Source organism: Xyrauchen texanus, chromosome 49 (genome assembly GCF_025860055.1).
Source record: "Xyrauchen texanus isolate HMW12.3.18 chromosome 49, RBS_HiC_50CHRs, whole genome shotgun sequence".
Lineage (NCBI taxonomy): Eukaryota > Metazoa > Chordata > Actinopteri > Cypriniformes > Catostomidae > Xyrauchen > Xyrauchen texanus.
In genome coordinates this window covers 8,527,596-8,550,420 of record NC_068324.1, presented here as the reverse complement: position 1 = coordinate 8,550,420, position 22,825 = coordinate 8,527,596, and the positions used below count along the sequence as shown (strand labels likewise).

Sequence of the window (22,825 nt, the reverse complement as noted above, 5' to 3'; positions counted from 1 at the left end):
ACACACACACCGAGTTCCGGTGTGTTTTGTGAGGATGCCAATTATGCGTTATTCAGGTTCCCGTGCGGCTGTCGGGGGTTTCGGCGGTCAGCGATCCCAACCCGAAATAAAACACACTATGTGCCGGGCTCGCCTCTCCAGTCTGCTCCATTAAATGCGTTGTAAACTCTGAAAAGACTGTTGTCGGATTTCTACGGAGCAGTCTGAGAGAGATTCGGGAGCGCTGGCAGGGCTTTTCGTTTGTTTTTGTGTGCACGGAGCGGGGGTGCGGCCTAGGAAAGACAGCGGATTTACGGCTTTCAAAAACAACACCGGCTGATTTTTAACCAACCCCAATTCATGATAGTAAACCTCAGAGTGGCACCCGGTTCTGAAAAGGTGATATGCATGTCTGATCATAACAAGGGAGAAAATGTGTGTAGAAATGTGTGTTTTGAAGCTAAAGCTAGCCTGTTAGCCCGTTTGCAAATAGTGGTTAGCCATTTTGCACAGCAGAATGTGTTTTCTTCCAAGTGGCTTGAAAACGATTTATTTTTTAAAACTGTAGGGGTCTGTATTTGACATTAATATTGGCCGTTTTTATCTGGTACAAGCTAACGTAAAAGATTTGTCACCGGCACGTATGCACTGCAAAAAAAAAAAAAAAAAACACCGCTACTCTAATAGCTTACATGCGCGTGAATTGTTTACAAATACATTTATATAACCCACGCATGCTTTGAATTTTCGGTGAATGCTGTGGGATGGAGACAAAAAGACCTAGCGAGAAGCATGCCTAGACAGCATTTTGAGCATCATATGCGGTCAAAAATGCTGTACCTTAGCATCCCACTAGGTTTTGACACAAAGCTTGGGGTTTGGCATTAGGCTTGCTGGCCAATCCCTTTTACCATGGTCTAACATGGACGCAGCTTCGCCTGGGGTGTACCAACAGCTGGAAAAGCAGAGAGATCTAATATGTTTTATTTGGCTTAAAGTGACCTGTCAGATTAAACTCCTAATTTTATCAGCGGTCCTATGTGTCACTTAAAAGATTACATTTGGGTTGTATGATGCTTTTCAATTTTATATGTTTTTTATTGATAAATTACTCCGCTCCGTTGAAAGTGTGTACATAGTATAGGGTTAGTATAATTTGGAGTGGATAGGTTAGTTAACAAAAAAATTACAGAACAGTCATCCAACACTCAAATCCTGGTTACATTTTTAAAGGGGTGTTCACACTGACAGCGGGTTGCAAGTAGAATTTGCTAATCGAATTCAGTATGTAATATGTCATAATGTGGATCAATATCATAGTAGCATAGCATTGTGTTGCTGTGCATTTGCATTAAATACTGATGTTCTTCTGTCACAGAAAATCACTGTCCGTGTGAACACCCCTTAAGATCTGTGGAGCACTTCATTGTAATTTTTCATGCTGACTGATGTCTTGTTTTTCTCTTGTAGGGTTACACCAAATCAGATGGTGATGAAGAAGGTCAAGCTCCTTATTTGAGTTAAAATCTGTTGTCCCAGACGTTACAACTTTGAAGCTCACTCCCTCGTCAGTTTGCTCTTTTTCAAGAGTCAAAAAGTGTTCCAGAAACCATTATTAGATACTTTTTTCTTCATTTGTCGTCTTCACAAGAGCTGTCAAAATAAGTTCCTCTCTGCCATCCCACCTTTCCCATCGAGGGCAATCCAACAATCCCTTCCCCCTGGATTCGCACGGTAAGAGGTCCAACTACGGCTCAAAGCTGAATCCGTACACCAGAGCCCGGATGACGGAGGCGTGGCAGCAGCATGCTGTTGCCCCGCCTCCAGTGGTGCATACCATACCACCAGGCGCAGATGCCCTGGGCTGCACCGTCTACGGCATTGTCCTCCAGCAGGACACGGCACTGCAACAACAACAGTCCCAGCAGCAGCAGCAGCATCACAGTCAACAGCACAACCAGCAGCAGCATCCGGCACAAGCGCAGCAGCCTTCCTTGCACGTAGGGAACGAGGGCGGGCACAAGTGTGGTGCATGTGGCCACGACATCTCCCATCTGGCTAATCCACATGAGCACCAGTGCATGGTAAGCCAAGACCGTTCTTTTCAGTGCACACAGTGTCTGAAGATCTTTCACCAAGCCACCGACCTCTTGGAGCACCAGTGTGTGCAGGTGGAACAGAAACCCTTTGTGTGCGGAGTGTGCAAGATGGGCTTCTCCTTGCTAACTTCGCTAGCACAGCACCACAATGCCCATAACAGCAGCAATCCCATGAAGTGCTCCATATGTGAAAAAACTTACCGGCCAGGCTCCTCGGGAAATGCTACACCCACATCATCTTCTGGCAACCCAGGACAGCCGTCCAATGATGAAGCATCATCCAGTGGAAGCACTGCTGTTGGGACATCCGGCCAGCCTACGTTCGAGCCTTCACAACCTGATAGGCCTTATAAATGCTCGGTGTGCTCTAAGGGCTTCCGTCATTTGTCTGAGTTAACCCGTCACGAGCGTGTCCACACGGGTGAGAAGCCATTTAAATGTGAAACATGCGACAAAAGCTTCAGCCAGTCCTCTCATCTAGCCCACCATCAGCGTACCCACAGCTCCGAACGGCCATTCAAGTGTGCTGTGTGTGAGAAGAGCTTCAAGCACCGCTCTCACCTGGTCCGTCACATGTATGCCCACTCCGGCGAGCACCTGTTCAAGTGCAACCTTTGTGAGTTACATTTCAAAGAGTCTTCTGAGCTCCTGCACCACCAATGTCAGCCGCAAGGTGCTCGGCCATTTCGGTGCGCCACATGCGGGAAGGGCTTTAAGCGCCCGTCTGACCTGAGGCAGCATGAACGCACCCACTCGGAAGAACGGCCGTTCCACTGTGAAGATTGCCAGATGAGCTTTAAGCAACAGTACGCCCTGGTGCGACATCGACGCACACACAAGGCCTCTGCCGACCGGCCCTTCAAATGCAACTTGTGCGACAAGGGCTTCCTGCAGCCGTCCCACCTGTTGTACCACCAGCACGTTCACGGCATGGACAACCTCTTCAAGTGCGCCTCCTGCGGCAAGGGCTTTAGTCAATCCGGGGAGCTGCTGCGTCACAAATGTGGCGAGTCCTCCTCGACACCAACAAATCCAGACAAGCCCTACAAGTGTGACGTGTGTGGAAAGGCTTATAAAAAGGCAACAACGCTACAGCGGCATCAGAATTCGCACTGCACCGAGAAGCCTCTAAAATGTTCACTGTGTGACCGACGCTTCCTGTCCTCATCAGAGTTCGTGCAGCACCGATGTGACCCATCACGGGAGAAGCCCTTAAAGTGTCCTGACTGTGAGAAGCGCTTCAAGTACTCCTCGGAGATGCAGCGGCACAGACGCGTCCACACAGGCGAGAAGCCCTACAAGTGTGCCAGTTGTGACAAGGGCTTCAAGCAGCGTGAGCACCTGGCCAAGCATCAAAGTGTGCATGCGAGAGATGCTCAGTTCAAATGTGTGTGGTGCGGAGAGCGTTTTGCAGATCTAGGAGCACTCCAGGAGCATACAGTTCAGCACACGGCCGAAGGTGGGGGATACCCTGTGTCCTCTCTCATTCAATAAGCTGTGCCCTCCCACCCTCATCTTCAAGGTAAAAGCAGAACTCACCAAGTTGAACCCTTTTATCAAAACTGTTTGCCTAGTGAAATTATTTTTTAATTTAACTGTCCTATCAATGAGTCAAAGGCCCAACAACCTAATTAACCCCATTTTGTTTGATACATATTTCCCATTTGATATCAGGAGACATCAACTCCTACATCATACATCAATAATTTGATTGACTATGTTATGTAGTGGTTAGAGAGACAAAGACTATGTTACAAGTGGAAAAATTAAACACAATACCCTAACTGAACATTATGTATTGTTGGTTTATATATGGTTCTAGTTCTGTAGGGCAGCTTTTGCCGATCATTGAGAATTATAGGACATGGCTTACAACCAATTTAAACGACTCGTACAGTGAGATCTTACAATGCTCCCTATCAATTCTGCAGATCCCAAGACAAAAAAGGTTTATAGTAAATAATGTAATTGAGATGGCTCATTGAGTGCCTGTTGTCTGACAAATCTATTCATAAATATGTAACATCTATGAATAAAGAACTATACTCCAATTACTAACCTCACTCTAGTAGAGTGTATTACACTTGCCACACAGCTCATTAGTAGCTAATAGATATGACAAATACAAAAAGGGGGTCAAAATTGTGCTCTTATGAACTATGTCTGTATGTGTCTATGTTGAAGTTCCCCTTGTTCTGGTAAATAAAGGTATGTACCAAAAACCATCAATGTACTGTACCGCACCGCTAAATGGGACAGATTGTTAACCAGCGGAAGTATAAATGACCTCAGAAGGTCTTTATATTTCACTGATATTATACATAATATATACAGTAGAATCTATATAGAAATGTAAACTTCACTCTTGTATACAAACAGTTCATATTTCCACAAGAATCAGTTCAGCTGTCCTGAAAATTGCCGAAAAACCTGAAAAGACTTCCTATATTACTGTATGTACATAGTATGTATGCAACTTGTTTACTAGTCCTGTCATTAGATATTGCGTTGTCTTTCTTAAACTGCACCACAATTTTATAAGTAGTTTTTCATTATGTGAAGTTTTGGTTCATACATTCTTTTCATTTTTGTTTCTGATTTACATTTTAAATTAATTTCAGCCTATTTGTAGATGTAGATTGGATTGTAATTGGTGTGTTCAGGGTTGTGTGAAAGTTGAGTCTGTTTTTTATAAAGGTTTTTGCCCCTATTTTTATTTTATTGTTGTATGTATGTAGGGGTCTTGTTTGATTTAAAGGTAACAACAGTGATCAAATTTGATTTATTATGAATTAAATACACTCCTTTTTTAATTTTAGAAGACACGTGCATTTGACAGTAGTAAACATTTTTAACATTTGAAAGGAACAAACTGTGCAAGTCTTGATTTGCCTCATCTTTTTCAACTTTCAACCCCTCCCAACCCAAAGTTCCCATCAAAATTTCCCACCATATCCTGGGGCAAAAACATTCTCTGCTTTGTTGCTTATGCAGTATTATATACGTTGACTGGCCCTTGAAAACTTCTCAGTCTAGCTGTTAGGTTTCTCCTAGGACTGTACAATAGAGTTAGAGGTGACATTTTGGCATTAATTTTCCCCCACATCCCATTTATTGTATCTATATCCATTGTTTAAAACAAACACACACAAATCAAGGGGAGTTTTTTTTAAACTGTAGGCATTAAGAATCAAAAAAACAGTTGGGGTTTGTTTGTTTTTTTAAAGGATGTCGTTTTTTTTTATGTTCATGTTTGTATATTACTTTTTTGTAATATTGTTTAAAATCTTTATATAAATATCTATATTCTTAGCAGAGGTGTCAGGACCATAGAAGGTAAATGGAGATTTAGCTATACCTTCGCCTACCAGCTCAATGGAGGTAAATGGCCTTCCTCTATGGTTCTAAGACCTCGCCACCCCCGTGCATGCCTGCTGTGTTAGTTCCTGTAATCTGTTCCAAGTATTTGCGTTTCTGAGCGCACATACTTCTTAGCTTTTTTCAAATTGTAGATTGTGAATGAGCTAGTAAGAAAACTTCATGTGGCGGTTGATGTGACATTCATGCTCAAATATCTGTATGTAGCATTTAATATACACAGCACTAACTAATAAACCTTTTATTAATAATGTATAGTTATGTGTCATTGATGTAAGATTGAATTTATTTTCTTGATTATATTCATGTTTGTATTAATGTCTGGTGATTTTATACTAGAATTGATCGGAACATGCAAGATAGAATGGGCATCTTTTGATAAAAAATATATGATAGTTGGCATTGAGAATATTATTTTGACTTTCACAATAGGTTTTTGGTGTCTAAAAAGCCCACACAATTCTGCATCCATCGCTGCTTGTCGTGCAAATGCTTGTCCGGCTCCAGCAGCAATGCAAAGCTTGTCCCAGGCTTTAGTGTGTGTTTTTAATGCCATCTGGAAATATTGCTGAAATAACAGACCAATATAAATGTAATGAGATGATTTGTTCTGGAATTCCCTGCCATATATAGATTACCCGGGCTTTTACAATATTCATAACTTTTGAAAAATTATCACATCAGCAATCTCCACCTTGCGTTCCTATGCTCTTACATTCTTCTACAACTGGCTATGGGAGTATTTAACTTGGATATACTGTAGAACATGTGGTACGTGAAAGTCAGCCAACTGGCCCCTCAACTTCCTGTTCAGAGCCTCTGCTTTGCTGCACTCCTGTCAGGAATAAAAAGTTCCATGTCAAGACTTTAGTTCACTGAAATAACATTGTAGCTATTACAATGGCATTTAATAATAAAATAAAAATGTAGCAATTTTACAGGAGTATTGTCACTTTCAGTAATGTAGTTGTAATGTAGAAATATTTAGTCATTTACCTCAGTGTGATTTCTGAAGCTTCAGAGTAACAGCACTAAATGTCAGAATGTTCTGATGGTCGTTTTAGAGATATTCAATCACATGTTAGGAATTTTAAAATCCAGACCTCTGCTAGCTTGGTCTCCTCAATCTTAACCAGTAACTTCATACGTAAATTGATGTCACTGCTCAGAATGTCTGACTTGTTTGTCAAGGTATGAAGCTTCTCCTGCAAGACAGGACAATTCTGGAAGCACAACCTTTTGCAGTGCAACAGTTCCCCGTTTTAGGTCTTCAATGCCTTACTGACCTAAAACTGTGATGTGATGTAGCAATTCAATACATTGTGGCATGCAAGGTCTTTAGACTGATATCTGTAGTGCTGACCACCTTTTGAGCACCTCACCTTCTAAAAGTTCAAGGCCTACAAGGTTTTCCCTGCAAGCAGTTTGAGATCCAGATGTTTGTGGTTTTGTTCATCCGTGTGTTTTCGAGATTTGATGTTCTCAATCTTGAGGTGGTCGAAGTCCAACACAGTCAACCCCTCAGCCATCTCCTCCTGTTGTTCTCTTTTTTGCGAGGAGTGCAGCATTCTTCCGATGCACCTTCTCAGTCAGGTTGAGTATTTGATTATGATTTTGAAGTTCAACTCTGCCAAGTGGATATCAGCTTCCTCCAGAGTTGTTTGTAGAGGACAGAATCCATTATTTATGCTTGTGAAATGTATTTGTGACAGCCTCATCAACTTGTTCTCACACTTGTCTAATAACCTTGTAATTGTCCAGTGCTCTCTCTGAACTGTCTTGAAGTCTCTTCAGATTGTTGATCATCATGCATGCTCTGGGTGACATCACATTTCTGTTCCAGTGTCAGGAGCTGTTGCTTCTGGAGTTTGTACTCTGGTCTTCCTTCCTCGACTCCTGAGATGAACACAGAACAGTTATAAACTCACAATTTCACAAAATAAAAAAAATATACAATATTACCATATCAATATTAAATAATAACAATTACAAAATGTATATAGACAATATTTCACATTAAAGGAATATTTTGGGTTCAAAATAAGTTACGCTTAATTGAAATCATTTGTGGCATAATGTTGATTACCACAAAAAATTGTGTAGATTCTTTCCTCCTTTAAATAAAACGCAAATATTTAGGTTACACTGAGGTACTACTACTCGCAATGGAAGTGAATGGGACCAAGTTTTTTGGAGAGTTTAAAGACAGAAATGTGACGTTTGCAATTTTTTAAAAGCACTTGCATTAATTCTTCTGTTAAACTTCTGTATTATTTGAGATGTAAAAATCGATTTAGGTTTTAAGGAGTTATGTCATCATGGCAAAGAAGTTGTAAAATTGGATATACACAGAAAAGGTTCAAACTAAAATCATGCTAACACGAATATTGTTAATGACTTGTGGCTATCCTTCGAAACAGTGATTTTTTTTTTTACCCTATTCACTTCTATTGTACACGCCTAGCTCTAACGCAGATCTTTTTTTTTTTTGTGCAAATCAAAATTATCCCACAAATGCTGTCAACTGAGTTTAGCTTTATTGAACTCTGAATATACCTTTAATAGATTCTGATTATTACAGCGATGTAACATAAAATACATTTCCCATCTCCGGCGAAGCTGAATTCTGATCCAGCTAGTGATCCGTCCTACTAATGTTAGTCTCAAACACCTCCTTGTAGCAATGCATTTGACCGTCTTGAATTTAAGGAAATACAGAATTTCAAAATAAGAACATAGAAACGTTAAACTAGGATAATTTTTGCCTATTACAAAAGTAAGACTTGGCCAAGATTTAAACATTACATTTGTCCCTCACTTCAAATCCTCTTCAAGTTCAACAGTTCGTTTGGGATCAGCGTCGGTTTTACTCTCCGTCTCTGCCATTGTTGCTATGGTAAAGGTTGACCTGGTTTCTCGTACGAGTTTGTTTCCATTATTGATACTATTTAAAAGATACATTTATTATGATGCATTCTAAAAACATATCTCTAATATACTTAAAAATATACATAAATCAACCAGACTCTCCAAAGTAAAGTGGGTGTTATTATTTTGTAGGTTTAATATCGGCTGTATTGTTACGAGAACATTTATTTATTTATTTATTTGATTGGTGACTTACCCACAAAAACTCAACCATTGATATTGATGACATATTGATGTATCTTTTTTCCTCGTTGAAAGTATTTTTGGAAGAAACTGCTTCTAAAAACGCCCTGATTTTTTAAGCATAATTTGTTTTGGGGTGAATCTTGTGTAACTTTAGCAAGCTGTGAAATTCAATATACACCAAAACCATTTCTCATAAAAATATGTATCATTTAATCGTTTTAAACAAACAGTTCAAAGATAAATGAAAATTCTCTCATCATTTATTCACCCTCATGCCATGTCAGATGTGTTTGACTTTCTTTCTTCATCAAAACACAAACACATTTTTTTAGAAGAATATCTCAGCTCTGCAGGTCCTCGCAATGCAAGTGAATACTGGCCAAAACTTTGCACCTCAAAAGATCACATAAAGACAGCATAAAATGAATCCATATTACTCCAGTGGTTAAATCCATGTCTTCAGTAGCGATATGATAAGTGTGAGCAGGGTTGGGGAGTAACGAAAATCATGTAACGGGATTATGTATTTAAAATACAAAATATAAGTAACTGTATTCCACTACAGTTACAATAAAATAATTGGTAATTATAATACAGTTACATTCTAAATGTATTTTGATTACTGAAGAGATTACTCCATATAAATGATGCGATCCAAAGTGCATTTGAACAGCAGTGAAACACTTTCTTATGATGTGTTACATTCATACGAGCAGACAGAGAAGTAAGTTTGGAGCACACGAAATAGAAATAAACCTTGTGTAAATTGTCACCTTTATGCTATGATAAAATTATATTTCTAGCCATTTTACATGTAACAGGCACGTTTTCTCTTCTTTTTTTATCAAGAAAATTCACATTTGCATCATAATTTCTTATTTTTCTAGTAAGACCTTTGATTTTTTAGAATATTTTTTTATTTTATTCCTGTAAAAATATATAAAAATACTTAAAACAAGATCAATTTGATTTTAGAAACATCACTGCATAAGATATTTAGGTTTTTCAGAGAATGTATTTTTAACATGTGTATTTTGTCTTACTGTACTGACAGAGTTATTATCATCAAAACAAGTGAACAAATCTACCAGTGCAGATGAAGTAATCCAAAGTATTTATAATAGGCCTACGTTACTGATCTTTAGTAATCTAACAGAATACATTACAAATGGTATTTTACAGCATGTATTCTGTAATCTGTGTTGGAATAAAAGCATCTGCCAAACGAAGAAATGGAAATGGCAAACATTTAAAAAAATAACCTTCCCAACCCTGGGTGTGAGGAACAGATAAATATTTAAGTCTTTTTTTTATTATTATTATTATAAATCTCCACTTTCACATTATTTTTGGATTTGGATGGATTTAACCACTGTAGTTGAATAAATTACTTTATTGCTGCCTTTATGTGCTTTTTGGAACTTCTGGTCACCATTCACTTGCATTGTGAGGACCTACAGGGCTGAAATATTCTATTTATCTTTGTGTTCTGCAGAAGACAGAAAGTCATACACATCTGGGATAGCATGCGGGTGAGTAAATGAGAGAATTTTCATCTTTGGGTGAACTAAACCTTTGACTATGTATCTTTGGGGAACATAAATAGTGTAAATCTATCATTGTATAAATGATGAATATTATGGTAAACTATTTGTGCAAAACTGCATGTATTATTTGATGAACGCTTGTGCAAGTAAACCCTCTTAGGTTGAAAACGGTAAATATACAGCAATTAATTCTCTCAAAATATTTGTCTAAATAAAATAAATGTCTAAAGTGTATGCTATTTATTGTACACGTTACAACATGCACCGCTTGTCAAACGTCAAAAGAAACGGAAATCTTCCATATGAGGCCGCGTAGCAACGAACTGACATGCCCGGTGGCTATGACAACAAGCACTTCCGGCTTTTCTATGCTAATTCATAAATGCTACCTTACGTTTCCGGGTCAAATCGTTGCAGTCTGTTTTTCCTGCAGCACGAAAGTCTGGACCGGGGAAATCGGTCCCGAAAACCCGAACCAAAACACTTCTTTGGATAAGACGCGTTTTTCATAATTCTTGAATATCAGCTATAGCCAAGTGACGTCACGGTGGAACGATTTTTACACTGGGATCGGATTGAGTTTGAGAGGCTGGCGAATAACATTGATCTGGTCCTCCACCATCTCTCTCTCCCTCTAACCGGCTGTATCAGTCAATATATCCTGCTTAGAGGCTGATTTGTCATATTGTGTTCACTTACATTGTGGACTGTGTTTTCTAACATCGTTGCTGCATGTTGCAGACAGATTTAAGACTTTAGAGGACACCCACCCTTAATCGTTCTGCTTGGATCTCTATGCTTTGGATCTAGGGATTTGAGGCCCCTTTGGGGTGGGGGTGGTGGGGGGTTAAACACAATAATTAGATTTAAACAAACCCCCCCGCCTAGGACTCGAGGTCTATTTTTAACCAAATAACTTTTTACTAAGTTGTTACATACAGAGCACCTGTACACCATTTTTTTTATTTTGCATTAATTGCATGCAATTTTAGTACACAACATCTCTCAGTCATTCATTATCAACCTCGGATCTTCAGGCGGTCGAAACAGCTGATTCTTCTCTGCGATCTCCGTCTTTTACACAACTGGTATCAGATATCACACACCCGAACAGGATACTATCAGACCCCAAGCTGGTCTACCACGTCGCTGGTCCCTCTGTGCGTGCGTGCGTGCGTGTGTATGTGTGTGACTGTTTGGATTGGATTTGACGATCGGATTTCTCCTACACCCTGAGCCCCGTCACTCGCCATGCCCGGCCCGGTGGCCGGTAGTAAATCTCGGGTGTACGCCGATGTCAACACTTTGAAGAGCAGGGAATACTGGGACTATGAGGCCCATGTGCCCACCTGGAGGTGAGATATTTAAGGCCACAAAAAATCCAAGTGAATCATCTGATGGTGTATGAAACGTAATGAGATCCCCACCTAGACTGCATTCATGGACATCAAAGGCGCGTTAAAATATTCGAAATTCGAACGTTCAAACGTGCCACTTATGTCCGTTTTTTGCGCGTTGTGAGCTTCCTCAGAACGCGCCTGATGCCCAAAATGCCGTCTAGGTAGCCAGCTCACGGGGTTTTGCGACAACAGTTATGTTATGATTGTACTTTGATGTTGTGCTTTAGTGTTTTAAATGCGGAGTCTTTGCGCGTTGGTTTACATTATAGGGTGGGTTTATCGATCGTGCTGGGAAAGTCATCAATCTGCGTGATCGAGCAGATCCTGTTTGACAGCTGATGATGAGAGGACGACACAAACGGGTTTACAGATGCAGCGTTGTGTGTGTGTGCGCCTGAGCGCGCGCGATCCCGCTGTAGCATCCACAGATTTTTATGCAAATGCCCCAAATCCTGCAAGTGAGCGATGCACATCCAGTAATTACATGTCTAAACCCACTGTAGCAAGAGAGAATTAAATAGCTTTTAATATTTTGATTCCCATAGACAAGATGTTGTGGTCCATTTCTGTTTTGTACAGTGCACAACATACACTGATTACAAGCAAATGGAACATTTGAAGGCTAGTGTTTTAGATTTCCACAGACATGTTAATTTTGTTCCATTTCTGTTTTGTACAGGGCACAAACGGCTGTAACCTTTGCTTGCACATTGGGTGATTCTCACAGATTTATTTGAAAATCAAAAGAATCAAATAAGACATTTTGTTTTGCATATAAACAAAAATAAGCCCAAGCCTTTTTTTGCCTTTAAGATTTTCCTCCCATTCCTCATTACATCAATGTAGAAAAAGCTGGTAATTATGAAACTAATTTCTAGACAAAAGTTGTATACCAAATTGTATGGTACATATACATTATTATTACATATGGTACTCTTATTACTTACTGATTTTAATAAAAAAAATTATATTTTCCAAGAAATCTTTTTCACTCTAATACAGTTAAAAATGACGGCTACAGCGATTTTAAATAAGAAAATGGGAATAGAATAGAATAGATAAAACATCCAAATGCATAACAGTACTGAGACATTAGCAATGTTACAATGCTAAAGTTCTTAATGGTCCTAAATGCATAAATATGATTTTGCACTGATTTTAAATTGATTTGTGGTTAAAAATGACCTGGACATTTTCTTGAGAGGTTTCATGAGAACCCTTTCACATATACAATATGCATAGATTCCGTTAATGCTTATTTACCTTTAATACTCCTTGTTCTTTACTTTTTTTTATCCCAGTTGTTTGAATCATACATTGAACATTTGTAAATTGCAGTGATTCCCCCCCAGGGGGGTGGTTAAGCAGGTTTCATGGGGTACTAGGAAAGATTATGGTTTTGTTAAACCTATAAAACAAATTATGACTTTAAAGCAATCTCATGATTTAATTACCAGCTTAACAGATTCAGATACTTTTTAAGGAAAGAAGATAACAACGTGTGCATGTTTTGCCAACTTTTGTATCGGAACATTATATATAGGCCTATATATATTGAAAGATAACACGATATCACAAGGCTAATAAAATTGATTCTTTTTGTGGTTGGGCAAGGCTCTGTCAGAATAGTTGCATTTGCATAATTATTACTATAGTTAATAGTGTTTTCAGATAACAGTCCAATGATTAAAATCTCGTCTTTGACGCTGTCCCTCACTGGAAACGTCAGTCAGCCCTAAGATGACAGGGAAAATTATGGGCTTGGTCATTTACACAGATGGATGACTGTGTTTCAGTTCCTTTCATGCTTGTAGAAGGCATGTGTTTGTGTGCTGGGCAGGAGATGTAGATCTCTGGTGTAGACTCTCATTCTGACTTGCATGCGTATCTGTGTGCCACCCGCAGTAATCAGGAGGACTACCAGCTGGTACGGAAGCTCGGGAGAGGGAAATACAGCGAGGTGTTTGAGGCCATCAGCGTCAACAATAATGAGAAGGTTGTGGTCAAAATCCTTAAGGTGAGGGTTTTACGTTAAATTTGTAAACTAATATTTTCTCCAGAATATACTATAGATTGCTTACTTTTTCTGGCTTGATTCATTCTGGTTATTTGCACATTTCTGTGATGTTTTTGTAAATGTTGTGCTGAGTCTTGAGCATTTTTATACCATCTGGAATAGCCTGTCAAAAAAAAGAAGATCAAGAGAGAGATCAAGATCTTGGAGAACCTTCGTGGGGGAACCAACATCATTCAGCTAATGGACACAGTAAAGGATCCTGTGGTATGTTTTTGTTTTTTTTACTATATCAACTATGACTCCTTCCATTAGCCACACCCCCTTTTTCAATGGCTGCTGTCAAAGATACCTGTCCAGTCCGGGTGCATAATTTTTCCCAGTAGAACTTTGATTTTCTTACTCTAACGACTGGCTCATCTTCGGAGTGGTGGGACAATTTTGAGCCAAAGCTCACAGGTGCAGAATTTGGTTTAAGGCCAGGATGGCTTGTACAAGATTCCAGTAGTTCCAATTTGTCAGTGAATTCATGTTTAAAAATGACATATTTAAATTTTTTCAGAGATTTATAGACATACCAGTAAGCAAGCAGCAGCAAAATTATTCCAAGGGATTATCTGCTCACAAATGAGATCGTGTAAAAAATGACGGAGTGCGTAGTGATGCTGAAATAAGATTTGATATTTGAATAATGCTTTTGCAGTCAATCATGATGCTTTTGTACTCTGTGCAATCACAATGAGGACGCTTGATGGTGACTGTTAATTCTTTCTATTGCTGATTTAAGAACTTCCTCTTTCTCTGATAGTCATATGTTCATCTCTATCTTTTTCTGACTCTCTCTCCCTATTTTTATCTTTGTTTCTCCCCAATCTCTCTGCAGTCTCGAACGCCCGCGCTTGTCTTTGAATGCATCAATAACACTGATTTTAAGGTATATGCAAATTAAGGTTCAAATGTGATATGACACCTTTTACATGGTACTGAATATTGAATTGGTGATTATTTGAATATTTTGTTAGTTTAGCATGAAAATCTGGGACAAATGTGGCAAATAACTAGTCATCTTTTTCAAAATGATGATCAGATGCGTAAGGGATAATTATAATCAGCTGGTCATTATAGTGAAATAAACCCCAATCAAAGTTATTTTTTTTCCCTTTGGCAATAATTACTGTATGTACATGATCCTGCTTATTACTTATTATTAAATAAATAAATAAACTGTCATAAAATATTTAAATTGCTGTAGAACCCCAATTCCGAGTTGGGACAGTATGGAAAATGCTAATAAAATAAAAAAAGGAGTGATTTGTAAATTCTAATCAGTCTGTGCAATATTGAAAGTACTACAACAACAAATTATTTGTTGTTTTACCTTGTGAATTTAAATGTATTTATTCTTTAATCACATGATTGCGACGCGCTCCAAAAAAGTTGGGACAGTCGAGTGTTTACCAACGTGTAACTTCACCATTTCTTCTAATAACACTTATTTAGTTTGGGCACTGCAGACACAAGTTTGAGTTTAGCAAGCTGAATTTTCCCTCATTCATCTATTATGCAGGTCTACAGCTGCGCAATTGTACTGAGCCTTCAGTGCTTTTGCTTTTCATAATGTGCCACACATTGACAATTGGAGACAGATCAGGACTGCAGGCAGGCTAATCTAGCATCCACATTCAATGCTTAAGTAGCCATGCATTTGTTATCCAGGCAGTATGTGGTTTGGTTCGTACCACAGACCTGACAGTCTTAAAAACTGTAATTTGTCTGTAATGATTATCATGACTTCGGTTAACCTTTATGAGTCAACACCTTTTGCCGCTGAATCCACAGATGCAAATTAAGGCTTTAATATGCAAAGCAGAAGCCATAGATCAACACTGTCCAGAAGCATCGGTGAATTCTCTGGGCTCAATCTCATCTAAGATGGAAAGTGGAACATTTAAAACAGTTTTTGGAAAAGACCGCCATTGTGTTCTACGGGCCAAACATGAAAAGGACCATCCAAGCTTTTTTCAGTGATGGGTCCAAAAGCCAGTGTCTGTAATGGTATGTGGTGTGTCAGTGCCCATGGCATGGGCAACTTGCACATATGTGAGGGCACCATTAATGCAGAAAGATTTGTAAAAATTTTGGAGCAACATATACTGCCATCCAGATGCCATCTCTTCCAGGGACATCCCTGCATTTTTCAGCAGGACAACACCAAACCACATACTGCCTGGACTACAAGTGCATGGCTGCTTAAGCAGATAGTGTGGGTGCTAGATTGGCATGCCTGCAGTCCTGACCTGTCTCCAGTTGACAATGTGTGGTGCATTATGAAGCGCAAAATACGGCAATGAAGGCCCTGTGCAATTACGCATCTGAAGACCTGCATAATAGATGAATGGGAGAAAATTCTGCTTGCTAAACTTAACAAACTTGTGTTCAGTGCCCACTATTAAATTCACTAGTTAAAACGTCAAATAATTTGGTGTTTTAGTGCTTTCAATATAACTCAGGGTGACTAGAATTGACAAATTACTCATTTTTGTTTTAGTAGTATTTTCCATACTGTCCCAACTTTTTCTGGAATAGGGGTTGTATTATTTTAGAAGAGAGAGACCACAGAATGATACAAGTGATAGCAATTTGGAAAATCAGTTGACTGGGAAAACTTCAATCATATAGATTAGCGCTCTTAACAAAACTACTTAATCACAGAATGCAGCGATTGACCAATCAGAATGAGGTGTAGTAATTATAATAATGATTTTTTTTAAGTATCTTGGATGAATTCAGATACCTATGTTTTGTTTATTCAAATCTGATATCTTTGTTTCCTCTGTTTTTTAGGAGCTGTATCAAAAGTTAACAGATTATGATATACGTTTTTACATGTATGAGCTTCTCAAGGTAAGAGCCATGGGTGTGCTTAAGTCAATAGCTAATTTAGCAGTCTTCTATACAAATGATCTGTCTATGCAATGCTAAGTTTTTTTGTTTTTTTTTAAACTTTTCGAACAGGCTCTGAACTACTGCCACAGTATGGGGATCATGCACCGTGATGTCAAACCCCACAATGTCATGATTGACCACCAGTTAAGGAAGGTAAAAATGCAGCTATAGCTGATTATAAATCTTTATATGCTATTCAAATATACCATACTTTATATACTTAAGAAGAAATAAAAACTACTATAACAGCAGTGCATTGCATAAAATTATGCATCTATGGGTCAGGAGCTTCAGTTAATGTTCACATCAACCATAAGAATGGGGAAAATATGTGAACTCTGTGATTTCAACCGTGGCATGATTGTTGGTGCCATACGGGCTGGTTTGAGTAGTTCTGTAACAGTAGAAGACCACGTTGGGTTCCACTTCTGTCAGCCAAGAACAGAAAGCAGAGGCTGCAGTGGGCACAGGCTCACCAAAACTGGACAGTTAAAGATGGGAAAAACATTGCCTGGTCTGATGAATCTCGATGTTTTGACACAGAGGGTAGGCCCACTGCAGCCTCAGCTTTCTGTTCTTTTTCTACTTATAGAAGTAGATAAACAAATGTTGCTAAAAATAGCTATTTGTTGTATTTGTGGTGTGGCCAGTGAAATCGTGGCAGGGCAGGTGAAATGAACTACTGGGCAAACTAGAGAAAGATCTGTATTGATTGGTCATGAGAGGAAGGAAATTCTGTCAAACTCTTTACACCAGCAGATGGCATCAGGGTTACAAAAATGGGGCGTCATTTCAGCCGTCGTTTTGCTGTGTCATAACTATTTTGCATTCCGTGTATGTGTGTTTGTGTGTATTTTTGATGCAGCTGAGGTTGATAGACTGGGGCCTGGCTGAGTTCTATCATCCAGCACAAGAGTACAATGTCAGAGTGGCATCACGGTATTTCAAGGGTCCAGAACTGCTGGTGGACTACCAGGTAAAAAGGCCTTTACCTAAAGCACAGATGCTGATAGACCACTTTTGTATATATTACCTTTACTTTTTAATTGATGTTTTTTCATTTTAAAATGTAAATGTTTTTTGCCCAAATCTAGATTAAAAACATTGAGTTACCATTAACGTGTCACAACATTCCTGTTGTTCATATTCAGATTTTGGCACTACATTTTTTTTTTTGCCAGTAGTTTATCCAGTTAGTTCAACTTGTTCATCCAGTTCCAGATCAGTTGAGCTACACACAAAATATTTATCCCTATCTGAAATTTATCTTGAGACACATACAGTGTAAATAAAAATGAATGGAGGTTTATATAGAACTTCAAGTGTCCAAGTGTGAGATTACTCTTATGATCTTATTAATTTTGCAGATGTACATTTATTTTGTATTATAGATGTCGGCCAATGTGTGTTTTATATTGTGTGAACAGATGTATGATTACAGTTTGGACATGTGGAGTCTCGGCTGTATGCTAGCCAGTATGATCTTTCAGAAAGAGCCCTTCTTTCATGGCCAAGACAACTACGATCAGGTAATTAGCAAACAGTAATTAAGTACTCTCTTTATTTGAATTGCATTAGCATGCACATGTACAGTATATTGGCATTAAGTTCAAGCTGTATAGCTCTCCCAGCTGAGCGTGGCTTCTCCCAAGGTCCAACATCTTACAGAGTTTTTCTTTCGTTGCCTCGGTCACCTTTGGCTTGCTCACTAGGGACAGAAATATTTAGGCATGATTTTCAAATAATTTCAAATTAAAATGACTTTTTAATTGTATCTTGAACTGGTAATGAAACACTCTATTCAAACGTATGTTTGTTAGGCATGCTCTGCATTAGATGGCTATATTAGAAGGAAAATAAGCATTAAAATGCAAATGGAACCAATTCAATTTATTGTCAAGTAGATTGCGATAAATTTGGGAACCAGAAGGATTATTTTTATTTAGGATTACTTTTCTTTCCCCACTTATTTAGTTGGTGAGGATCGCAAAAGTTCTTGGGACAGATGAGTTGTTCGGATATTTGCGCAAATACCACATTGAACTGGATCCACGATTCAAAGACTTGCTTGGACAGTGAGTACCATCAGGGGGCACCTTTTAGTCATTTCAGTATTTCACCACAGTTCACATTTTTAACCTTAGTCACCTTTTAGATAATTAAATAAGATTGAATTAAAACCTTTAGGGGTTTTTGGCATAGTGTTTTCTTGATATAACATTATACAGATAACTGTATCATTAAAAATGTTTGACTGAACTCAGTGGTCAGTATATAGATGAATGATCACATTAGTTTTAAGCTTTCCTGCTGCATTCCACAGGCAAACACGAAAACGGTGGGAACAGTTTGTGCAAACAGAGAACCAGCATTTGGTGAGCCCAGAGGCTCTGGACCTTCTCGACAAGCTGCTACGCTACGACCATCAGCAGAGACTGACTGCCACTGAGGCCATGGAGCACCCTTATTTCTGTAAGTTAGCTTCCCTCACTAATAACCCACTGTATAGAGAGAATGTATAAAAAGGCCATAGTACCCGAAACATTCTTAATTTTGTGTTTTCTTCAGATCCAGTGGTGAAAGAGCAGTCTCACACTAATACAGATGGCACCATAGTGACAAGTGGAACCAACACACCCCGATGAGAGCAGGTATTATTATTAAATTAATAATTATTTGTCTTGTTTGTACCAGAATGTTTTATTATTCTTATGTTTCATATTGTTATGTTTTATAGTAGAGGCTGACAGATGGATTTTGCCGATACAGATGCAGTTCATTGTGAAACCTAAATTATGAAAGATTTGGTGCATAACACTTAACACCTAACACAAGTCTTTTAACTATAAACAAGCCAGAAATATACCTACTTATTTCAGGACTCTTCTAGTCTATGATATTTTTATAGCCTATAGCCTCCAGATTAAGGATTATATATGTATATATATTTATATATATGGCTTTACAATTGTGGTGAGAAGCATTCTGAGATGCGGGTTGGCGCTGTTTTGGTGGCACGAGTGGAAACTACAGAATATATATTGGGTCTGTCGATTTAAACTTTTAATTTAGTTTGAATAATTATATAAGAAATAACGCTATAAAAACATTGTATAAAAAGTTATTTTCTATTGTCTAATCAATGATCTGCCACAATTCATCTGCCACAATAATGCAATTTATTTCAAACTGAATTTAAATTTGTATAAAATATTTATTATAGGCCTGTAATAATCATTCCACTAACTATGACAGAGGCAAAGTCTACAGAGACTCAGACTCACGACTGGACCTCACTGGGCACGAACATAGGTAGAAGGGACCGGGGGAATTGGAGATCGTGACCAGATCCAAAATATTCCTAACAAGGCCTTAAATATTATATTTATAAATATTTGAATTATTATGTATTATTTATATGATTTATTATTTATAATTTATATGAATTATTTTTCTTTGAGTGCCTTTCTCAGCAAAATTAGCTGTCCCTTCAAAATAACTCAACACACAGCCATTAATGTCTAAACCGCTGGCAACAAAAGTGAGTACACCCCTAAGTGATAATGTCCACTTTTGTGAGATACTTAATATATATATACAGTATATAGAGTATATATTGGTATATGCTAATAACCAATTGTTGCCTTTTGGAGTTATCTGTTATCGTCAAAAATATTGGTCTTCCTCTATTTTATGGTATATTTTAAAATCAGGGTTCCCACAATGATTGAGATGTCATAGAAATTTAAAAAGTCTTCATACAATAATAATAATAAAAAAAGTCATAGGAAAAGTCTTATAAATGTATTTAATTGAATATTTTTTTAATTTTTGTTTATTTTTATGTAGAAATTCACTGGGCAATAATTTGGGATCTCTGTGTTGTGTCTTAAACTGAAATGTGCCACTTTTGCCTTTTTGTGTTTTAGGAACCAGAAAAGGAAGACGTTTGTTACCTCAATTTTCTATCCCTCGTGTCTGAAACCTCTTCAAGTGTAAAGTGAAAGTTGGATTGGAGCAGCACCTTGTCTCTTAGACACACACACACACACATACACCATCACACACTCACACAGACTCAGACATTTCACCTTTCCATGTCTGTCAAGGTCGGTCTGCCCCTCAAAAACAGGTCTGCTCCTCTAGCTTGAAGATTTCAAAGCTTTCCCTCCCTGTTTAGAAAGTCTTGAAGGAATATATCCTTGGCTCCACCCCCAAGTACACTGGGCCCACCCTCCTTAAGCTAGGCATGGAGAATGAAGACCAGAATAAGCCCTTCCCCCTCTCTCCTTATTGGTCTGTATGTCTGTCTGTTCAGTATTCAGACCTTGGCGCAGCCTCTGCATACTCTAGTAATAAAGTGGCATGGTGGACCTTTATTTCTTTGCTCTAGGTAGATTGATTACTATATTAATGAAAATAAATGATTTTTATTTAGATCTATATGCCTCATTGTTGTCTGTCTAGAAATGGGAAATTGGGTTGTAACAAACAATATGTGCTCATTAGTAGTGCTTGCTTAGGCAATTACTAATGCTCATACATTAGGTTAGGGATTTAAAAAAGTCACCTAACACTAAGAATTAAAATTATCCAGCATCTTTTGTGCTACAGACAGGAAGGATATCTGAAATCATGCAAAACAGAGGGATGCTATTACTACTGCATTATTACTATTACTTTTTTAAGCAGTCAAACTTATGATTGTTGTGAAAAAATTTGGAATGCACGTCTCCGAAAACTGTACAGAACTTCTGAAGTTTATTGTTGAACTGGCATACGTGAGAGTTATTACCTGACCCGACATAGATTAGCAGTCTGTGAACATGATCACTTATTCATCCCTGATGTTGTGCAATATTTTGGCTATGTGATATCCAGCCTTTTGGCAGCCAGGTTAATTAATTAGTTGTGGTGTGTTCCCACACACCATAGCTTCATATCCTTTGTATTCAAACTGTTGTCCTCTTAATGGGGCCTACGTCATGATGAAGCAAATTTTTCTTCAGTTCTGGAGGCACTAGTGATTATGATCATTTTTTTTATTTGTTCTTTCAATGTAGTTTATTTTGTCATTGTTTTCTAGTTTTAGTTTTTCAGTATCCATCCATCCATCGTCAACCGCTTATCCTGTGTACAGGGTCGCGGGAGGCTGGAGCCTATCCCAGCTAACATTGGGCGAAAGGCGGGGGACACCCTGGACAGGTCGCCAGTCCATCGCAGAGTTTTTCAGTATATATTTTTTAATTTTGTTTCCATTTTACAGCGGCCAGTTAAAGGTGGTTATTGTATGAACTGTTAATGTAGGGGGATTTTAAGCTTTTCATTTCTTTATTTATTTTTTTCATTACGTTAGGTTTTATTTTATATTTTCCAGTTAATGAAAATGTTTTAGTTATATTGGCCAAACATCAGTATTGGCCAATAAAAGCAATTATCTGATACGCTATTTGTTTGCAGTATTTTGCCAATTTGTTGTATGTGTGTGTGTGTGTGTGTATTTATTTATATATATATATATATATATATATATATATATATATATATATATATATATAGGCCTACACACATATACATACATATATATATAAAATGACTTTGAATGGTGTGACAGTGACAGCAGAGTTGCAATTTGTAAACTTTCCACTGCTAGAATGTACGAGGTGGAACATCAGATAAAAATGTTAACAACTAATGTAATAACTCACCTTAAAGATCGACACAGCTAGGAATACGAAAAGTTTCTCAAAGCTAAAGCGTAAGCTGCTTTAGCTAAAACGGGAGAAGCTTCATTCAAAATTCAGTTACTGTGAGTTAAGAACATTCAAAAAGAATGTTAGAAATCTTACCAATTTCATGTAAGCCTTTAACACTGCTATTCAGAATTATGTTAAAGTGAGTTAATATATATATATATATATTTTTTTAAAACACACTAGTTAGTTACTCTGAATAAATTAATACATATTTTTCCTCCTTTCATTCTCAATCACCTTTTTGCATGTATTTTTAATCGCTTTCCACTCTTAATCTGCAAACAAACAGAGAAAAACTAAAAGTTTATCCTGTCAGAATTTATTCCTTGATACTTACAAGCAAAATGTGACAACTGTTTCACAAATCACATCCCCTAAGCAGCATGCAAGTCTGAGCTCCACCCCATCAGGCCTTCAGAATTTCCACAGAATCCCTCAACAGTGCATATGAATGGGCAACTAAAGTCAGATTTATCAGCCAATCAGGTTGATTTATTTTTTGTTGGTGAGTGTGCTCTTTAGGATGTGTCCCAGTTGAGGCCTTCCAGCTGGCCTTGAGTGACGCAATCATGCTTAAAGTAATGTACATAAT

The 22,825-nt window shown here is 38.1% G+C and overlaps 2 protein-coding genes and 1 pseudogene across 3 annotated transcripts; 2 read left to right on the top strand and 1 right to left on the bottom strand.

Moving 5' to 3' along the window:
• The first annotated feature begins 58 nt into the window (after nt 1-58).
• LOC127640708 (zinc finger protein 319-like) lies at nt 59-5,707 on the top strand. The gene is made up of 2 exons (XM_052123409.1): nt 59-378; nt 1,450-5,707. Exon 2 carries the CDS (start codon nt 1,764-1,766, stop codon nt 3,570-3,572), a length of 1,809 nt encoding a protein of 602 aa, XP_051979369.1. The 5' UTR covers nt 59-378; nt 1,450-1,763; the 3' UTR covers nt 3,573-5,707.
• Nucleotides 5,708-5,721: 14 nt separating this feature from the next.
• LOC127640243 (coiled-coil domain-containing protein 113-like) lies at nt 5,722-8,342 on the bottom strand (annotated as a pseudogene).
• Nucleotides 8,343-10,529: 2,187 nt separating this feature from the next.
• Nucleotides 10,530-20,875, top strand: LOC127640410 (casein kinase II subunit alpha'). Of its 2 annotated transcripts, XM_052122943.1 has the most exons (12): nt 10,530-11,472; nt 13,423-13,534; nt 13,697-13,798; nt 14,415-14,465; nt 16,376-16,435; nt 16,547-16,630; nt 17,343-17,453; nt 17,905-18,006; nt 18,452-18,552; nt 18,801-18,949; nt 19,046-19,128; nt 20,407-20,875. In XM_052122943.1, the coding sequence occupies exons 1-11, from the start codon at nt 11,369-11,371 to the stop codon at nt 19,120-19,122; spliced, it is 1,053 nt and encodes a 350-aa protein (XP_051978903.1). In that variant the 5' UTR covers nt 10,530-11,368; the 3' UTR covers nt 19,123-19,128; nt 20,407-20,875. The 2 variants fall into 2 exon arrangements, with proteins under 2 accessions (XP_051978903.1, XP_051978904.1); XM_052122944.1 differs by lacking the exon at nt 14,415-14,465.
• The last annotated feature ends 1,950 nt before the right edge of the window (nt 20,876-22,825 follow it).